General features: G+C 48.3%; 1 protein-coding gene and 1 long non-coding RNA gene across 3 annotated transcripts in view; one reads left to right on the top strand and one right to left on the bottom strand.

Moving 5' to 3' along the window:
• Positions 1-10,042, bottom strand: part of IKBKB (inhibitor of nuclear factor kappa B kinase subunit beta) — a 46,579-nt gene extending 36,537 nt beyond the window's left edge. Inside the window, exons 1-2 of the mRNA XM_031691563.2 lie at positions 9,903-10,042; positions 9,221-9,354 (exon numbers count right to left, since the gene is read on the bottom strand). Coding sequence (XP_031547423.1) covers positions 9,221-9,325 — 105 coding nt within the window. The 5' untranslated portion in view covers positions 9,326-9,354; positions 9,903-10,042. The remainder of the gene's footprint in view (positions 1-9,220; positions 9,355-9,902) is intronic.
• Positions 9,247-12,047, top strand: LOC140689428 (uncharacterized). 2 transcript variants are annotated; one of them, XR_012064362.1, is made up of 3 exons: positions 9,247-9,345; positions 10,858-10,916; positions 11,578-12,047. It is a non-coding gene; the product is annotated as an uncharacterized lncRNA (long non-coding RNA). The 2 variants fall into 2 exon arrangements; XR_012064361.1 differs by lacking the exon at positions 10,858-10,916.
• Positions 12,048-20,397: the final 8,350 nt, after the last annotated feature.

Raw genomic sequence — 20,397 nt, forward strand, 5'->3', positions numbered from 1 at the left:
CACTTATTATCAAAGACTTATTTTCTGCAGGGGCACAGGGCTATTTTCTCTTTTCTCTGGTAAATTATAGGCCTGTCCAGCCTCCGGCTGAACCCCTATGCCAGTAACTGGCACGGTGCCCTCAGTGGAGGTTTCCGAACAGAAAAGAAAGCATCAATGCAACTCCTGTGGATGACGGACTGCTGGGTCCTGAGGATTAACTCTGCTCTCCCCCTGGTGTCCAGGCAGCACTCAGGACAGACTCAAAGGGGAGGGCCTTGAACCACTGGCATTGGGGGTGGAGGGACCACACTCAGCCACCACCTCCTGGGTCAACGGGTGCCGAGGGGCAGCAGGTGCCCTGGGGGCAGCAGCCTGGGTGCTGGCCCCCTTCCATGAGCACGCCGACCTCTTCTCTGGCCCTGCGTACCCTCTGCACCTGCGGCGAGAACCCTGACAGCCCCACACCGCCATGCGCTGGGATGGCCTCAGGGAGGGATGGATGATCAATCTGGCCAGAAAAGGTTTCAGAGCAGGACAAAATTCGACTGGTACCCAAATGAAGGATAGATGTCCTAGAGGCCCTGTCAGGCCAGTTTCTGAGTTTATGAAAGTGCACCCTGAAAAGAATGAGTCGAGTAAGCGCAGGAACTCATTCAGCACCGAGCAGGACTTAACACAGGCCTGTGGGGGACGCGGCAGGACCTCCAGGGCCCAACGTGCCATCCTGACGGCCACAGAACTGCATCGCGGTCACACGGCAATGAAACCGGCCACCATGCCCACGGGAGCAAGGACCCACCCGAGAAAAAGAGGAAAATGGGAGTCCCCAGGCAGACAGATGGACTGACGGTGTCCAGTAAGACCATCTGGTCAACAGATCCGTCTCTAAAACTGACGCTCAAGATGGAAAGCCTCCGAAGAAAGGTGGAGGCACCTTCCGACCCTGACAGCTCCAAGGTCAGACGCAGATAATTCCAGCGCCTCCAAAACACTCTCAGAAGCTGTTTTTATTAAATCCCAACGCCCTGGTTAAGTCCCCCGTCACACAGTTACCTCACACGCCTTTTTTCTTTAACAGTTCTACTGAGATGTAATTTGTGTCCCAGACAATTCATCCATTTAAAGCGTGCACTTTAATGGTCTGGGGTACGTGCAGAGGACTGCGACCAAGGCCACAACCAACTTTAGAACACATTCATCATCCTCCAAAGAAACCCTACAACCATAAGCCATCGCTCTGCATATTCCCCAACACCCCACTCCCATCTACTCTGTCCGCACACACTGAGCTGTTCTGGACATTTCACATCAAGGGACTCTAACAGTCATGCAGGGGTCTTTCGTGGTGGCCTCTCTCACCCAGCCCAGCGTCCCCAGGCTCGCCCCTGCGGTGGCCCCCACCTGCCTCTGTGACAGCACTCCTTGGTGCCACCCTGAAAGCAGGTGCCGATGGCCAGGTTCTGCCACATCATTCACTCACTTTGCTGCTAGAACCCTGATCTTGGGCCGAGATTCTGAGGCACTGTTGAAGAGCTGACCTCTTTGTGAGATCGTAAATCCTGTTGCTCTTGGACCCATGAGTACAGTTACAGGTGTGAACTTGGGTGGAAGTACACCTCATATTTCTCGAGAATTAGGGGATGTGTCATGATAACATCATTTCTTCAATCAACGTACAAACGGACTGAGTTACAGCTCGCAGACGTTACACCCTCCACGGCATGAACTTCCCGAATCCTCCACCTTCAAACCGATTTGAATCTGATTTCGTTTCACTTCCTATTAGTGTTTAGACTCTTAACGTCCTGGCCCTGTTCTCCGGCAACCACACTGATGCTGCTCTGAAGTGCGTTCCAGATACTCATCCCTAGTCAGGTGGGGGCCTCCATGGAAACCGCGACAGTGGGATGCAGGGTTCTACAAACGAGAGAAGACGGATGGCCAGGCTGCACCCACTGAGCACCCACTCAGCGTGGAATGTTTTCATGGACTTTAAGCAACAGTTTGGCAGCAGATGCTGCAACTCGTGGTTTGTTAACTCAGAATGAGTCTGAGAGTTTAAATTGAGACACTTAAAAATCCACACTATTTTAACTTCAGTCCACAGAAGAGTGTACTCCTTTCTATCGCTGCTGTGACAAACTGCCAGGAACCTACTGGCCTAAAACCACCCAAATTTATCCCCTGACAGTTCTAGAGACCAGAAGTCTGGCATGGGTCTCGCTGGACTAAAATCGAGATGCTGGCAGGGCTGTGTCCCTTTCCAGAGGCTCCAGGGAAGAACACGTTTCCTTCCAGCTCCAGCTTCGAGGGGCTGCCCGCGTCCCTTGGCTCATGGCCTATTCCCCCATCCTCAAAGCCAGCAGTGACCAGACGAGTCTTTGCCACGTTGCATCACCCTGACACTGACTCTCCGGCCTCCAGCTTCCACTTTTAAGGAAGCTTGTGATTCTGCTGGGCCCACTCGGATCACCCAGGGTAATCTTCCCACCTAAGGTCAGCTGCTTCACAACCTGAAACTCCTTTGCCGCATAACCAGACATACTCACGGGTCCAGGGAATGAGGACGTAGACATCTTTGGGAGGGGCCCTCATCTGCTGACCACAAAGAGTACGCATCCCTCATAAAGATGACAGATAAATCAAACCCGAAAGGCAGATTTATTATGTGACTGGGAAATATTTTAGGGAATCGGTGTACACACTGGATGACTGTAGATAACTATACACAATTTTGCCCCACACAAGCACTCGAGCTAACACATGGCTGTCACTTGGCCCACTCCAGAGTCCAGGAATAGATTTTGATATTGAAGGTTGATATTGATCTGACATTGGCCTCAATATGCAAACTCAAACTAAAGCTTGAACTTAGTGATATAAACACAGAATACATCGTGGAGTAACTAGGCACAAACACTGAAACCGACTTTGTCCTTGCGGACAGCTCAGCCCAGCCCCATGGCTGCAGGGGAAGTCCTGACTTCCTGGGCCTGGGGCTGTCCCACACAGAGACAGATACACACATTTTCTTACAAGGTTGCCCTCTAGGAAGTACTCTAACATATTCCAGTTTTTCCATGAGTCATGTTGCATTTGAAACGGAAGCTCAAATAGAATGACTTTCTGTTGCTAAAAACATACCTGCCCTGGAAAGCAAAATTCAATTCAACAGTACAGAAAAAGCAGATGATGAAGACTGGTTTGAAACCCTGAGGAGTTCGTTCCCCACCAGCAACGAGACTGAAGAGCATGGAGGACTTTCCCCATGTGGCTTGGCACCTCCTAGTCTCAGCTCAGTCCTCTGGACACGGAACCTTGGCCAGAACCATCTCAGCATCTAACTCCTAATAAGTTGGGACACAATTTAAAATCGGTTTGTATTTTGACAAAATGGAGAAAGGGGCCAACCATGGTATCTACATTGAAGGCAGTTGATCGTGAAGGTCCTTCAAGTCCCTGTGATAGTTAGCCTTTTGTACATGAAAACGTGAACCCTACAATATAAACGTGAGTGCACTCTGAAGTGGGGGTGGGGACACGCATCCTCAGACTTCTGAGATCACCGAAGGCTCTAGGAAAATTGAGCTAGAAAACCCGGCCTCACACAGTCAACCTTCTTCTAAAGACGAGGGGATGCTCACAGGAAGCCAAGAAGTTCCTTCAAACCCTCAGGTCACAAAGCTGACTCCTGTTACCATGGCGACCCTCCAACTGGTTCCTTCTGAGGACCTGTCCTCCAAGATGAATGGTTCCAGAAGGTGGTGCACAGCTGGACCCAGAGAGGGAGCAGGGACAGAGCCCAGGGCTGAGAGTCAGAAGGCTGAGGGTCTGGCCCCAGCTTCATCCTGACTCAACAGCGGAGATCAGTCTACGCTAAGATGGCTGACTCCAACCCATTCCCTTCGGTGTGAAACCCAACAGGCACAGAGGTCTCCAAACCCACCCGCGGGGACTCAGGGGTGACGCAGGTCCGACTGTCATCTCTCGTCCTTCACCTGGTGAACGCGTGACCTGAGGCCTGTGATTTAAGCTCCCGGGTCTTTACCCACAAGGCGCAGGTGACTCTCCCACTTCCGGAGACATCAGTTAAACCGAGATGAGCAGCTGATACTTGAGTCAATCCTGGGAGTACCACTTCCTTTCCAAGACCCGTGCAGACGTGGCTCTACCATCTGAACTGCCTTCTCCTCTCCTGTCAGGCCATCAGAGGTCCACCTCCTTTCAAGTCCTGCTTCGGGAGCCTTCCGTCACCCCTGAGCACGTCAAGTGCAGATAAAGCGCCCAGCACATCAGGCACGTGCCGCTCTCGACACACAGGAGCCGTGACCACTGCCACAGGATCCGGGGCTGAGTTTTACACTTATGCAGTGTGTCCCTAACTATTCGTTTCATGCCCTCGATCAGAGCACAGGCATGTAAGTCAGGGCCAGCTCTTTCTTTCCCTGATGGGTCCCTGATGGCGCTTAGGCTAGTGCTCAATAAATTCTTCCCGAACTACTGACGAAAGTGTAAGACTTCAAAAACACACAGACCAGGAAGGGAAGGGTATAACTCGGTGGTAGAGTGCGTGCTTAGCATGCACAAGGTCCTGGGTTCAATCCCCAGTCCCTCCCTTAAAAAATAAACCGATAAAAATTTAAAAATAAATAAACCTAATTACCTCTCTCCCTTAAAAATTTAAAAATTTTTTTAATTTATTTAACACACACACACACACAGAGGCTAAAGTGAGCTCAGCGTTGTCCAGTGAGGGGACAAGGATAAGCCAGCACCACTTCATGGGGGTAGCTGGTGTGTCCTTGGGGCCCCGGGGCAGCATGTCCCAGTGCCTTCCCATCACAGCGCACAGAGAATGTGATATTTGCAAGGCATGCTGGGACGTTTCCAGACTCTTCCAGAGGGGAGCTAGCGGCTCCACATGGAGATCAGAGGGGACCGGTATCTCAACATCCTTGAAACCCACATGGGATGCTGCGGCCCAAAGCCACGCAGCTGACAACACCAGAGTCAGGACTTGGGCCCAGGTCTGTGTGAGTGTGGGTCCTGTGGGTTTCTCCCGGTCACTCCTGCAAGGTGCTGCAGGCTGAGGTCACTCGGGTCACCCCCTTGTCTTCTGCTTCTACACTTAACAAACATCCCACTGAAAACGTCAGCCTGCCTAGACGGTCCTGACTCTTGGGCTGAAGTCTTGAGGCAGCATCCACGTGGCAAGGACTGTCGAGACCCATGCTTGGTAAGAGAATCAAAAAACTCAGGGACAACGGTAGGGGGCTCATTTGTTACACAGCCCTTCCTTCCTGGGAAATACTCATTTTAGGGTTTTCTGTGTAGCAATGGGGATGTGTATTTTCTGAGAGGGGTTTCCCTGTAGTGCTTCGAAACTGTTTAAATTGATGGTGGAGCTCTGAGCCTGTTCCGGGGGTGCCCTGACCTCGGATCCCCACCATAGAGAAGCCACAGGCCAGTGGAACAAGCACGAGGCTGGGATTCAAACCCATGTAGGTTCAGAAGCTTCCAGCTCCTTTATGTGCTAGCTCTGCCGCTCTGGGTAAGTGACTTGACCTCTTTGTGCTTTAGTCATAAAAAGGGAGAAAACCCATGCCGGCACGCAGTCCGTTCTCGATAAACGATGGGTCTGATGACCGGGCACCGCTGAGCTGACTGAGGATACCGATGCTCAGGCTCTCGTCTGTCACTTCTGTGATGAAGTGAAAATGCGCTCTCTCGCAGCCGAGACAAAGTACGTGGAGTATTAGGAAAACGCACATGGTTATCGTGTTTAGTCGCTCTGTACAGCTGGGGTTTGGGGATCACCGACCTAACCCAGTCTCTTTCGTCAAGAGGCTCTGAACAGAGGGGCGTGCACAGGGTGCACACCATGTGAGCCCTGATCCTGACCGCCGGTCACAGAGCCTCCCCTAGGCGCCAGGGCGGCCCCAGAGGCCTCCCCACAGGAGGAGTGCTCCAGGCGGACCTGGAGAGCTTCCTGGACTGACCGGGGCCATGGGCGGGCGCTCACTAAGCACCTGTAAATCTTGACCCCTCTCCCTTAGCCCCTCCCTCGCCTATCCCACCATTCAGTCCTGCTAATTTCACCCCTATAAGAGCTCTTTTTTAATTTAGTTTTTTTGGGGGGGGCTAATTAGGTTTATTTATTTTTAGAGGAGGTACTGGGGATTGAACCAAAGACCTCTGCATGCTAAGTATGCACTCTACCTCTGAGCTATACCCTTCTCCTAAAATAGCTCTTAAATCTGCCCCCTTCCCTTCACCTGCACCACCACCGGCCCAGTCCATCCTGTACTCCGGAAGCCTCAGAACTGGTCTCCTCCCAGGACAGGGCAGTGCCATTCGGGGTCCCAGTACCAACTCCCAAGAGCTGACTGTTAGATATTTGGGATTCTTGTGAGAAAGGTCATTCGACTGTCAGTGGTTTGAAATAAGCTGCTGTTACCCTGTACAAGTCAGGGTGTTTCTCTGAGAGCCGACCTCCCAGCACAGCCCTGCCTGGGTCCTTTCCAGTGGGTTCGTGCAGCCAGAGCCGGGCTCCCTATGGCAGGGCTCGACTCCCATCTCTTCTGCCCGGCTAACTTCCACCAACCCTCAGGTCTCCCCTCCAGGGCGGCTTCCTTGCAGAGGTCTTCCTGTCCCCTGAGCAATCCTGCCCCTGGCAGAAGGTCTCACCACACCGGGCCCCTCCCCTGGGTCACAATGATCACAGTTGGGAGCTTATGTTTCTCCTAATTGACTAGTGGGACTTTCCCTTTTCTGATCAGGTCTTTATCAAAAAGTGGATGATGGTGTGCACCGAACAGAAAGGCAGTCGTTGTTGGGGAACTGAACGAAAGCCAAAGCCAGACAGAGCCTAGGCTGACGGGGAGCAGTCCTACGGATAAAAAGGCGGTGCGGGAAGCTTGCTGAATGACAGGGGCCAAAGGAGTTCAGGGAGAACTAGCTCCCACCCAGTAAAGGGGTCCAGGACTGGGATGTGGAAGAGGTTGCCTATAGCGGGTCCTGGAGGGATGGGCAGACTTTACAGAAAGCTGTCCAGGAGAGAGAGGCCTGTCCCAGAGGGGGCTCAGCTGACCCACCTGCTGGGAGCCCCCAGGGGAGGAAACGCTGGAAAGACAGACAGTGGAGGGGCCTCAACCGGCAGGATGAGAGCTTGGTCTTTGGCTTATTAGAAATAAAGAACAAATTAAGGTTTTTGCAGAAGGCACTTGAAAGTAGTCATTCTAGAAGATGAATACACACACACACACACACACACACACACACACACACACCCCCTCTCAGGCTCACAGCTATAAAGCCAGGAACAAACTCCACGTGATGACAGCTTTCCAAGCCCGGATGGAGGCCATTTAGGGCAAGAGCAGGTGGTACATTCTGACAGAACTCTTTTTGAAGGAAATCGAGATGTCTCTGGTTCAGCTGCAGAGGGACATCTGCCATGGTCAAGACTCTGAGAGCCACTGCCTGTCTGCGAGCAGCCCGGCCAAGGTCTCTGAAGGGCGGTGGAATGACCTGGCTCTTGCGTCACAATGGCGGGCCTCTGGCTAGACTCTGACCAGAACAAATTTGAGAGCGGTCCTCTGCCCTCCAGCTCTGGCTCCCACATTCCTCCAGGGGCCTGTTCCATCCACTCAGAGCTGACAGGCCTCAGGGCGGGTCCTAAAATGTCTTTCCATTGATAAAGGAAAGGAGGGCGGCTGTCTGAAATGGCTCTCTGCCACCCTGGCCGGTGGCCTGGAGGACCTCCCTGCTCGCTGCAGCCAAGCTCCTGGGAGGCAGTATGCAATCTGCCATCTCTCCAGTCCAAAAAGTTACTCTCAGCCCTTGATTAAAAAGTAGGTGCCTGGAGGGGAGGGTATACCTCAGTGGTAGAGCACATGCTAAGCATGCATGAGGTGCTGGGTTCAATCCCCAGTCTCTCCTCTAAAAATAAATAAATAAACCTAATTACCCCCCATATACACACACAAAAAAAGTAGGTGTCTTCCTCCTAGGACTTCAGGGTGTCTGAATTTGGGGCCAAGAAGCCAATTTTAGCTGTTTGGCAAGTGAGGGTTCCCTTGAGCAGTGATTTCCAAACTGGGCATCTGTAGGGGTTACCCAAAACTGGAATCCAAGAAATTAAAGCTTTTCTGATACTAACTGTATAGATCAGAGCATCTGTCGGGTCACGTGACACTTCTGACACTCAAGGCATCGCAAGGAAAGTGGGCATGCCACAGGCGGGGGGGGGGGGGGTGGACGGAGGCCTATCGGGACATGTGGCAGGTTTCGTGTGCCCCCACTTGAGTAGCATTATGGATGGTATTATCCAATTTTAATAAAATAACTCTTGGCGGAGGAGACAGCTCAGCAGTAGAGTGCCTGCCTAGCATGCACAAGGTCCTGGGTTCAATCCCCAGTAACTCCACTTAAAAACTAAGTAAATAAATAAACCTAGTTACCTCTTTCCCTAAAAAAAAAAACTTTCATAAAATGGACGAATGAGTTAAAGAGATTCCTGTGAGAACTTCAGTGCATGTTAACACCTATACAAGCAAAAAAAAAATGTGGAAGAACTAACACATGTGATGTGATAAACTCATGTCAGACACGTAAGGAATAAAAACAATGAGGATCTATCAGATCTAAAAAGAAATCGGTCCAAAGAATTCAAAATTATAAAAACTTCACATACGGATGTTCATCTACCATCCTTAACGATTCTCAGTTTCGTGTGTATCTGTATAATTCGAGGCCATGAAGTAAGTAGACAATACTGGGAAAGACACCATCATGGGTAAATACTTAAAACATGTTTTAAATTACTTTTTAAAACATTTAAAAATATTTTACTATTTTCACTCTTTAAATTTTTCTATTTTTGTGTTTCATAACATGTAACATATTAGTAGGTGATAATCCAATGCTGGCGTAGATACAGGATTTTAAATCTAGATACAGAAATGAGGCTGAAAGCTTACTTTTTTTTTTTTTTTTTTTTTTTTTTTTTTTTTACCATTTGTTTCGGAGCACAGTCAATAAAGCTGGGAGACCACTAACCTACAGTCAGCTTCAGGGCCCTGAGGCTCCCTTCCTCACTCTCTCCCAGGAAGCCCAGGGCCAGCGGTGAGCCCCACTCACCCACGGAGCCCAGTGTGGGGTAGAGGCAGAAAGAGCAGAGTCTGCCTTCCCCGCCCACCTTGCCGCCCCTGGCTCTTCCCAGCAGCGCGGGGCCTACCTGATTGTGCCATCGGATGACGTTCCCAAATCCCCCTGTCCCCAGACGCTCTTTCATTTCCCAGGCCCCACATGTCTGGGTCGGCAGGGAAGGCGACCAGCTCATAGTGACGTCCTGCTAACTCCGTAAGCAATCTGGGTGGAGGACACAAGGGGAAGGTTAAGGGCAAAGGGAACTCAAGGAGATGGACAAGAAAAGTGACAACGTAGCCCTTCAAAGTGAAAGAAGAAAACTCGGAACTGGTTTTTATCTTGTCAGTAAACCAGGTTTTTGTTTTGGGTAGCAAACTCCAGGGTTTCTCCCCTGACCCAGCAGCCCCACCTCGGCTGCTGCGTGGACGCAGCCGGGAGGACCGGACGCCCCACTGCCCTGCACCTGAAAGGGGATTCCCAGCCGGGACCCTGCCCGGGCGCCCAGCCCCGGTGGCCGGGGGCGCCTCCCCTTCCGAGCTCCGGGGCGCTGCGTCATCGCGGCGCGGACGAATCACCGCCGCGTCCCGGGCCCCCACCTCGCGGCCGCCACCTGGCACCACCCCGCCGGGCCGGGCTCCGGGGCCTCCCGGCTCCCAGCCGCACCGGAACCCCGACTCGGGACTCGACGCGAGCGTCTCCGGGAGCCTCCGCCGGGAGCGGGTGCGAGCCCGCCGGGCAGCAGGCGCCCGGGCGCCGGCCGAGGGACTCACCTGCCGGGGGCGCGGGGCCGGGGCGCGGGCCGGGGCTCAGGCGCCCCCCCGGAAGACATTAAAGTGCGGGAATCTCAAACCCGCCAGCCCAGCGCGACTTCCTCAAACACTTCCTGCTCTCACGTCACGGAGCACGTGGGCCGAAGCCCTTAAAGGGGCCGCGCGCTCCAGGCCACGCCCCTCCCGGCCAGCGGGTGATTCCGCGGGGCTCCGGGCTGCTCCGGACCCGTTGTGCCCCGGGCGATGGAAGAACAGCCCAAAAATGAGCCCGAAAACGCCGGAGTTCTCTTTAGATGGGCGGCTTTGATCTGAGCGGTTTCTGGGGCAGAGGAGATGGGAATTTCCTCACCCCGACCTTCCCGGGGTCAGCCTGACTCGCTTCCTAGACTTTTAACTGGGGGAATTTCCCGGCCCCCGCTGGGATTGATCTAGGGACTGTTTACAAGAATCGCCGCGGGCCTCCTGTCCTCAGGCTGCATTCCCCTCGTCTGGAGGCGCTTTGGCTCGCACGGAGAATGATAAATCACACCTGAGATCCTTAGAAGTGACAGCCCCCGCCCCCCAGCCTTAGAAAATAAAGAGCAGGAAAAAAACCTATAGGGTAACACTAAACAGCAGTTTCAGCCCGCAGTGACGTAGGGAAATTGTGAGAACGGCTCTTAGCCCTGGGGTTAATGGTCCATCACCTGCCTGCTTGGCATCACAGTAAGGTTTTTACTATTGAATTTCTCAGTTCATCCGCATCATACGAGCAGACAAAGGAGTTGTGTGCGTTGGTATATTTACTCAAGCAGGAAAAAAGTATTAAAGGCAACCTGAAGTTACCGGCTCACTTTTATGGAGTGCTTACTAAGTGCCAGGCACTGTAAATTCTGTACTTGGATCTCCTCCTTCAGTCTTCAAGGCAACCCTACAAATTGGACAATACTGCATAATCATTACCCCCATTTTACAGATAAGAAAACTGAAAACTGAAGCACAGAGAGAAAAAGTGTATTCCAAAGTCACAGGCTAGTAAGTGGATGTTAATCTGATACTCAAACCCTAGCAGCTTGTTCCTGGGCCCAAGCTCTTAATTGTGGTTATAAGCAGCATACTAGGAAGTTCAGAAGGAAGCAAACTGGGTTTTGAATCCCGATACTGCTGTTGCCTGCCTCAAAGCCTTTAAGGCAAGTTACTTAACCACTCTAAGCATCCATTTATCTTCTTTAAAACGTAGGCAATATTAATGGATGCTCCTGGAAGGTATTATGCTGAGTGAAATAAGTCAGACAGAGAAAGGCAAATACTATATGGTATCACTTATATGTGGAATCTAAAAAATAAAAACTAGTAAATATAACAAAAAAGAAACAGACTCATAGATCTAGAGAACAAACTAATGGTACCAGTGGGGCAAGGGAAGAGGGGAGGGGCAAGATAGGGGTAGGGAATTAAGAGGTACAGACTACCATGTATAAAATAAATAAGCTACAACGATGTATTGTACAGCTCAGGGAATACAGCCAAGATTTTATAATAACTATAAAAGGAGTATAATCTATACACATTTGGCATCACTATGTTGTCCACCTGAAACATGCAATATTATAAATCAACTATACCTCAATTTTTAAAAGGAGGCAACATTAGGGTGAATTGCATGAAATTGTCTTTTTTTTTTTTTATCAAACAGAAAGAAGTGAAACGTCAGCAACAAAGATGAGCAGTTCCATCTGGTTCGGGAACAGCAGGAGGCCAGGAGGGCACAGAAACCAGAGACAGGAGGTACCAGCAGGGCAGTTGTGAAGGTAGATGTGATAAGATGGTAAGAGCCGTGCCTGACACGGAGAACGCGCCTGCCAGATCAGAGCCCGGGGGCTGAAGTTAACTCTTAGGAACTGAAGTCAACCCAAACCGCGGATTCAGCCCCCCAGGGCTGCGGCAGGCACTCCAGGCTTCTTCGTATTTCTCCATTTCTCCACGTACCCTATTGTCTCTGCTAAATAGCACACTCAGCCTCAAAGCAGCAAGAGAAAGGAACCTGATTAAAGAGTCGTAAAACACTTAAGACTAGTGCCTACCATCTTCTCAGTATACCGTATTTCTTTGGTAAATCAATTTTTAAAATCAATGTATTTTCATAAATAAAACATTACTGAGTTCCTTGGTCTGCTGGGACCCATGGAGGGTCTGTTTCCTGTCTGATATCACATAAAGGTTTCTTTTTAATCCTGTCCCCTCTGAAAATCACTATCCCTGAGAAATTCAGTGAGACATCTACTGATATACCCAAGGTTTACTCTGAACCACTATAATTGAAGAATTTTCTCCTTTGCTCAGCTCAGAATAACTTTCAACTGAATATAAATCTCTCTGATAAGACACATGTTACTGGATTTAAAAAAAAAATTGATGACGGCCCAGGAAGGAGCCTCTGGGTTTTATCAAGTCCTGAGATGTTTATCATCTTAAATCTCTTTTTCTCTCCAGATAAGACCTGTCTGCTGGCTACCATCTGGTCTTTATCCTGCTCTAGAGATGTGAGTGAGCAGATTGTTTACAAAAAAAATATTTTCAGATGCAGCAGCAGCAGATTCCTTTTTCTTCCTGTTTTGGGGCTGGATGTGCTATTTAGCAGTGACTGACGGGTAATGCAGAAATACTGAGCACCCCGAGTGCCTGGTACAGCCCTGGGCACCGCTGACCCAAGGGATTCAAGCAATGGAACTCTCATCAGAGGCACCTAGAATCTTCCTGGAGGCGTTAAGACTCACAGACAGCCATCAAGTAATGAGAGATGAGAACCAAGCAATACAAATTCCAGTGCTAATTTGTTCTGTGGTTGAGGCAGTTACAGTGTTGGTGATAAGGGGGTTATTTTAAAATAAAATCTTCTTCCCAGATTAAGTCAAAGATAACTATACTCTTGCTCCGACTTTGAGAAAACTGCTCTCACCTAATAATGTCCAGACAAAGCAGCACTGAGAGCCTTTGAGTGAGGAAAGGGTGGTTTTCTGAGCAAATCTGGGAGCTGAGCCACAGTAAGAAAAGCCAGTTTAAAAGATAGGATGGTGATAAAACAGACCACTCGGCACAGGGAGGATTTCCCCAGGCTCCCGGCCAGAATCAGCTTTGGTTCAGTGACCTCAGCAACTTCATTCTCCTTCCAAGTTTATTTTATCCCAGCCCTGCAGGGAGAGGACAGGACTGTGCAAGTCAGGACTTGTCCCCCCACCCCCCACCCCACAAAAATTCTTTTGTCAGCCAAGTTGGAAGACTTGTTTAGTTGGAAGACGTGAAGAAATCCACCTTTCTTCTCGGGAAGTTGGTGGGAGGTGGGGGTGGGCTAGCCGAGACTGATGGTCAGAATGAACTTCTGTCCAGACCCCTCAGGGCTCAGCGCAGAGCTGGCTGCAGAAGATGAAGAAAGTGCAGCTAACCTCTATCTCTGAATGAGACATGGGCCAGGCAGGCATCATGCCTCAAATGTTGGGTGGCGCACTGAAAGCTGGGGATTTGGGGCCCTGAGTCACCCTTTTTGGAAGAAGGATAGCTTAGAGTAGGAAATCACTTTGTAAGCTTCCTTCATTTTTACATACACATGTTTTTATTCCAGTAAATTCAGAGTAAGGAGGAAGAAGTCACTAAATTACAGCTGCCCATCCCTTGGCTGCGTTGTCAGGGAAGCCAGGGACGTGGGCTGGGCGTGTGTATTCATATCACCTGGCAGCTATGTTTCTTAGCGCATCTTAGTTCAGAACTCCTACCTGTGTTCTATGGGAGCAGAGGTTTTGCTCCCTGCTGCATTCCCAGTGCCTGGAATACCATACGTGCTCACTAAAATAAAAATTTACTGAATGAATGAGTGAGTTGGCCAATGCAATGACTAGTGATACTGCACCCTTTAGCATCTGGTTATAAGTGGTCTCTGGAGTCTGAGAGATGTGGTTCTAATGCCGGCTCTATGTTTGCTTGGCTTTGTGAACTCAGGCGGTTTAACTGGACCTCACTGAGCCTTAGACATGAGTTTTCTCTTCTGTAAAATGGGGGCTAATAAAACCTACTCCTCGTGGATATATGGTTTAAGTGAGATAATATATATACATTATCCAGTATAGAGCTTGGTGCTTTTAAAGACCTCTTTGAATAGTAGTTATTAATTCTGTTATTTTTTAGATGCAATAATCCAGAATTCAGGCGAGATCCCTGTCCTTTGTGTCCCTCACTTACAGTGAAAGGCCCCATGTGGGTTCACCTGTCACGTCTCTCCAGGAATTTGATGTAAGAGATGGTGGTATGTAATGGTGGGTGAGACAGGTCATATGTTTCTCAGCATCCTCTGATTCTGAGCTCCCACTTTTGCTAAATTCATCACCGTACTTTTTAAATCTGTCTTCCTTTCCACCACAATGAGCTATTTTGTTACCACACTCTATTCTAGTCCTAAAGAGCAGTTATCACTAATTGTTTTTTTTTTTAAGAATTCAGCTTTTTATTGAACACATTACAAAAGAGGTTTAATCAAAAAGACCCAAGCCCATGTTGTAACCGAGCAGGACCCTAGTGTCATCAGTGACCATATGCTATTTGTAACTGCTTAATTGTTTAACAGTTTGAATGGCTCTTCTCATGCTCTTGCCAACCAGGGTTAGGCTGAAGAGGAGGGGGGCTTGGGTGGTCCACCCAACTCCCTCGTGGTGCTGCCTGCTCAGTGCCCTCCTCTTGCTCCCCGACACCTCAGAAATGGCAGTTGGGTGTTTTGTGCATTTTGCTGTTCAGAGTTCACCTGGCCCTTCCCCTTGAATTCATCCAAATGATCATTCACAGAAGGACTTCACCAAAGGTTTGGAGAGATGGAGGAATATACATCCCAGCACCACAAGCAATTTGAAACAAACGCCAGACAGCATCCTTCTAGTCCCACCACCTGGCCCAGCCCCCACCCCATCTCCTGCTCCTGGACAGAGAACCAGAGCCCTGCAATGTCTCAGGTAGAGCAGCCCCCTCTCCCAAACCACAGCCCCCAGTTAGGTCCTGAGCAGACTTGCAGCCAGGGGCCCCGAGGCGGCCCGCACAGCGTCTGACTTTGATTTTGGATTCAACTGTCTTAGGCTGGGGCTCAAAGCCCATCGTTTCCCCGATGGCCCCCCTTGTCTCCGGCTCTCCATGTGCTGCCACTCAGGCTCTTATCACCTACTCCAGACCCTCCATCACCCCTCGCGGACCTCCCCTTGCATGGCCAAAATCCTGAGCTAATGGGGACATCTAACTACACTGGGTCTCATTTCTTTCTCTGTCCCCGCCCAGCCACTACCCTCTAAGAAAAAGGGACCTGTAGCGATTTGGTAGGATTTCAACTAAATACTTCAAATAAAACAAAAAGTTTAAAAAAAAATAGTACTGCTATTAGAACTTAGGAGATGCTTCAGAATTGTTAATAAATATCATTTGGATGAACTGAAACAAATAAAACTTTAAAAATAAAAATAAATTTAAAATTACCTTGATAGAGATGTATCATTTACAAACTTGAAAATTGACCGATTTTAAGTGTACAATTTATTGCGTTATTTTACAGCTGCGTGTAGCCTAGTAACTCTCATGAGAATCACCCCACGAAATATTTCCATCACCCCAAAGTCTCCCTCCTGCCCGCTTGCCGTTGACACTCCCCCCCACCTCCTCCACCAGCACCAGGGCAGTTACTTGTAGTTATGCAGTTTGGCCCCTGTTCATTTAACCTCTTAGCTACCATTTGGAGAGAACTGGTAAGGGGTGGCCAGGCTGCTGGCTTGGGCTGGGTGTCTCCGGCCGAATGAGGAGTCAGAGGCCAGGGATGACCAAGATAATGCATCTAGGAGGGATCCGGTCAGCTGCTCCAGACCCGGCTGAGCTAGGTGAGGCAGGAAGGATGGCTCAGCACTGAGCCCCGGCCAGGAATGAGGAACAGAGAGAAGAAAAGGGACAGGCCGGGTGCTCTCCAGAGGGAGGAAGGGGGAGGCCACATGGCCACAGAGATGGGAACTTTCATTAAAAGCCTGTGCTATGTTGCAATTCAACTGTCAGACCCAAATCCATCCTGAGTCCAGGCCCTACCCCTGGCCAGGGGTGTCTGGCCCACCTGCCTGCCTGCCTGCCAGCCCCGACTTGTCCTTCCTACAGGAGGCTGCCGCCAGATCTCCAAACAAGTCAAGTGGGACTGAGCCTCCAGCTTGCCTCTGGGCTGGGGCTTCTTTCTGTCTGAACACACCACACCCAGCTTCCCTGATCCTCCATCTCCAGTTCCTTCCCTTTCCCGTGAGTGGGACAACTCACAGGGGCATTTGAATGTTAATTGGAAAAAGAAGAGGAGGTAAATTCACATCTTGACCTATTACCAGAGGGAAGAAGCAATTCAAACAGGAAGAAAGAAACGAAATGAAAAGTAAAAACAAAATTCTCTCCCCAGGTCCGACTTCCTCGTCTGTCCTGCCAAGAGCCAACATCTCTTGTGCATCCTTTGTAGGGGAAACGGGATGTTGTCTTAAAGCAGAACAACCCATGCATGTCTCTGGGTCTTTCCTTTGTCACTGTATATGCCATCCTGGAGTCTTTCAATGTCAGTATATACACTAAGTTTGATATAATTTCAAACTTGCGGAAAACCTGCAAAATAGTAGAAGGAACTCCTGTATATCCATAAGCCAGATTCACCAATTTATTTTTTTTAACGGAGGGACTGGGGATTGAACCCAGGACCTTGTGCGTGCTAGGCACGCATTCTACCACTTAGCTTTATGCCCTCCACTCCAAATTCACCAGTTACTCACATTTCACCCCTTTTGCTTTATCGTTTCCTCTGTATCTATCTCTCCATCTGCATACCTACATAGCCATTTCAGAGCACATTAGAGACAGGGTACACTTTCCCCCTAATTACTCAGCGGGTATTTGCCAGGAATAGGACCTTCTTTTACATAACCTTTGTTCAGTGATTAAAATCAGGAGTTTCAACCTTGATACAGAACTGTTTCCCGGTTCACAGTCCGGACTTACATTCCTCAGATGTTCCTATCACATCCTTTACGGCTGTTTCCCCAGTCAGCATCACAGGTTGCATTTCATTGTCCTATATCTTTAGTCTCCTCCAACCTGGAAAAATTCCCCAGCGTTTCGTTGTCTTCCTGGACCTTCATGTTTTTAAAGAGCACACTCCAGTTGTTCTGCAGAATTTACCTCAATACGGGTTTGCCTGCTGTAGTATTGTGTCTTTCTCAGTGTATCATCTCAGGGGGTACCTGACACAGCTTTAGCCCAGGGATTACTGGCGCTGTTAACCTCTATCACTTGGGTAAGGTGATGTCTACCAGATGTCCGCACTTGTAAAGTTAGCATTTTTCCTTTGTAATTATGGTGATTTGTGTAAATATCCAACTCGTTGCACTGTCATCCATTCGTTTAGTATCCTTTGATGATTTTCCATCATTCTTACAGTTGATAGTCTACTATAAAGAAGAGCCTTCCCAGGGGAAGGTGTAGCTCAGTGTTGGAGTGTGTGCTTAGCGTGCACGAGGTCCTGAGTTCGATCCCCAGTCCCTCCATTAAAAAAATAAATAAACCTAATTACCTCCCCAACTCCATGAAAAGAACATTAAAAAAAAAGTCTTCCTTTCTCCACCATTTATTTTTGTTTTTATTTATATTAGTATAAACCCTGAGATTCTAAATGAGTTGTAATACAATGCTATTATTTTCATAATTAATCATTAAAATTAATTAACATTAATGTTAATGCTCCATGTGTCTCAGATGGCCAGTGAAATCCCCTTCAGGTTGGTACTTGTGTCCTTTTGATGTGGCCCCATTACTCTTTGAGCCCTTCCTTACATTCTGGAACATCCTGGCAACAAGATGTTCCAGAATCTTCTTAGACTTTCTATGCTGCAGTCCTGGAATCATCCTTTTCTCCAGTGAGTCCTGGTTCCTTTCAGTAGAGAACGGTATTTGGAAACCAAGCTCAGGGGGCTGACGGCACACACATCTTCGCCCAACTGATGGATCAGGGGGTACTATTGTACATATGTAATATGACTTATAACCAGTCACCTATTATAAGCATTTGCAGTATTATCAGTTTTTAGCTATTACAGAAGTTTGCTACCGTGAATAATCTTACACATACATCTCAGCTTACTCTTGGGAACACACCTGCACAGCGAATTCCTAGCAATGAAATGCTGGCTCAGGTTTATGCATTCAAAAATACGCTAGGTGTTTTCAGTTATTCCCTGGAAAAGATTAGAAAGAATGGGCTGACTCACATATATGCTCATTAAGATTCTGGTTAACGTGTATGGGAGAATCAATTAACTAGAAGCTTGCTAATTCTAAGTGTTACCTACAACTGAAAATTTTGTCAATTTGATGATGGTTTTAAATGGATTTCTTGCGTTACATGTGATACTGAATATCTTTCATTGGTTTATTGGCCATTTATATTTCACACTGCCTGGTGGAATCCTTTTCTCATAAATAAACATATTCTTATTAATATACACCTGCCTTGTAAATGAAAGCACCAGCCTTTTGACAAATTTTCCCCAATTTATATTCTGATGCTGCTTCCTGTGATTTAAAAAAAACACTTCTGATAGCCGATTAATTGATATTTTGTGGCTCTGAGGCTTTATACTCTGATTAGACAGGCTTTCCCTACTACAAAATTATCAATAAACTCCACTCAGATTTTAACTTGTACTTTTGTGGTTTCTTTTCTTTGGTTTACTGATCCATTTAGAGTTTCCTTTTGTGTGAGGAGTGAGGTAAGGATTCAGCACTATTTTCCCCTCAAAAGGCTAACTTATTGTTCCAGCCATTTACTGAAATATCCATCTTTTTTCTCACTGCTTTGAAGTCCACCTTTATCAGAAACTTCATCCTCACTTGTTTTGAATCTATTTCTGAGCTCTATTTTGTTTAATTCAGCGCTCTTTTATTCTCCAGGGTTGGGGGGGTGGCTATTTTAATTATTGTAGCTTCCTGCTGTGTCTTCAAAGCTGGAAAATGATACATGATCTCATTTAAATATCAAAATCAACTCAGCGAGAAAAATGCCTCTCTAATCATTGCTCTTGAGAAAATGGAAAAGAGGGCACAGCTTGCTCCAGGCTGCAGAAAAGTTTGTAGAATGCCAGGACCCATACCACCTTCTCCATTGCTCTCTGGGGCGATCGTGAAAGTGTGCCTCACAGCAGGGCAGGGTTTAGTAGGTTCTGATGTCCTATCAGAAGGCGGAAGAGTCCTTGGGTTTTTCCCGGGACAATCAAAGCTCTTACAGTCAATCTTAGTCCCAGTTAACAGCCATATTCCTTGCTGCATGAAATAGATGTTTCTGAAAGGCTGTCTATACCTATTTCTATAAAGTAATCCTTTTTCAATTGAAGTAGAGAGGGTCTCTGTTGAAAGAACTCTTCAGAGATCTAGCAAAACAGAGTCCTCTTATGATTGTAAAATTTCCTCCTTCGCTGATTTCTTTTGTGATTCAAATTTGGAGCGGATATCTGGACCTCGGAGAGAGAGACCTACCCACCCTGTTAGAGTCCAACTGCATGTGGCCAGTGTGCGTGAACCAGAGGGAATGGTGAAAGGAGAGAAGATTGGACTCCGAGGTGAAGATCAGAGCTTCCTGGAGAACATCCTTCTTCTTTACCAGTATCTAAAATCACTCAGCAGTTGTCTGGGAGAAATGACCTGCAAGATGAAAGATGCTATCAATGGTCTCAGAAGCCAGTTCATCTTCCTTAGACAGGAAGTGAAAGTATAGTACAGAAAGTGAAACTCTCACAAGAGAAACTTTCACAGAAAGAAACTCTTCTGCAATTTTTTTCCACTTCATACTTTGTCTTGAAAGTCTGTGTCAGTTCTTGTTCTTTTTAACAGCAGTTTCATATTCCATTGGATGGATGTGGCACTTTTTAACCATTTCCCCGCTGATGGTTGTTCCAAGTTTTGGCCACCATGATGGTGTTGTAATAAACATCCTTGTACGTGTATCTCTGCACATATGTCAAGAATATCATAGAAATTCCTAGAAGTGGAATCAGAAAGTCTGCAGATGTAAATATTGGGATAGTCTTTGCCAAACTGATCTCCAAAATGTGTATGTTTTATAGGCATTTTCCAAATGAGGGCTCTGTGTCTGGTGAACCAAGAGCTGCCTTTCCCCTCTGAGTCAGAGAGTCCTTGATTGTGGTCACAATAAGATGAAACTACCGGCTCCTGGAGGCAAGGGCTGACTCTCCCTTTATCTTGCTGTCACATGCGGGCTGAATGGTGTCCAGATGAACCATCACTGCTTTCCGCCTGCCCATGTGATACTCAACCAGCCAAAGGCTTCTCCGGCCAGAGCTGGGGACACCTCTGAGCTCAGCTGACAGATGGCCGGTGACCTGTCACTAAGCCTTTGTGTGTACAATCCGTCTGCTGTACTGAGGGGATGAAGTGTCCTGATCTGTTCTATTGCTTCCCTCTGATC

This window comes from Vicugna pacos, chromosome 26, assembly GCF_048564905.1.
Source record: "Vicugna pacos chromosome 26, VicPac4, whole genome shotgun sequence".
Taxonomy (NCBI): domain Eukaryota; kingdom Metazoa; phylum Chordata; class Mammalia; order Artiodactyla; family Camelidae; genus Vicugna; species Vicugna pacos.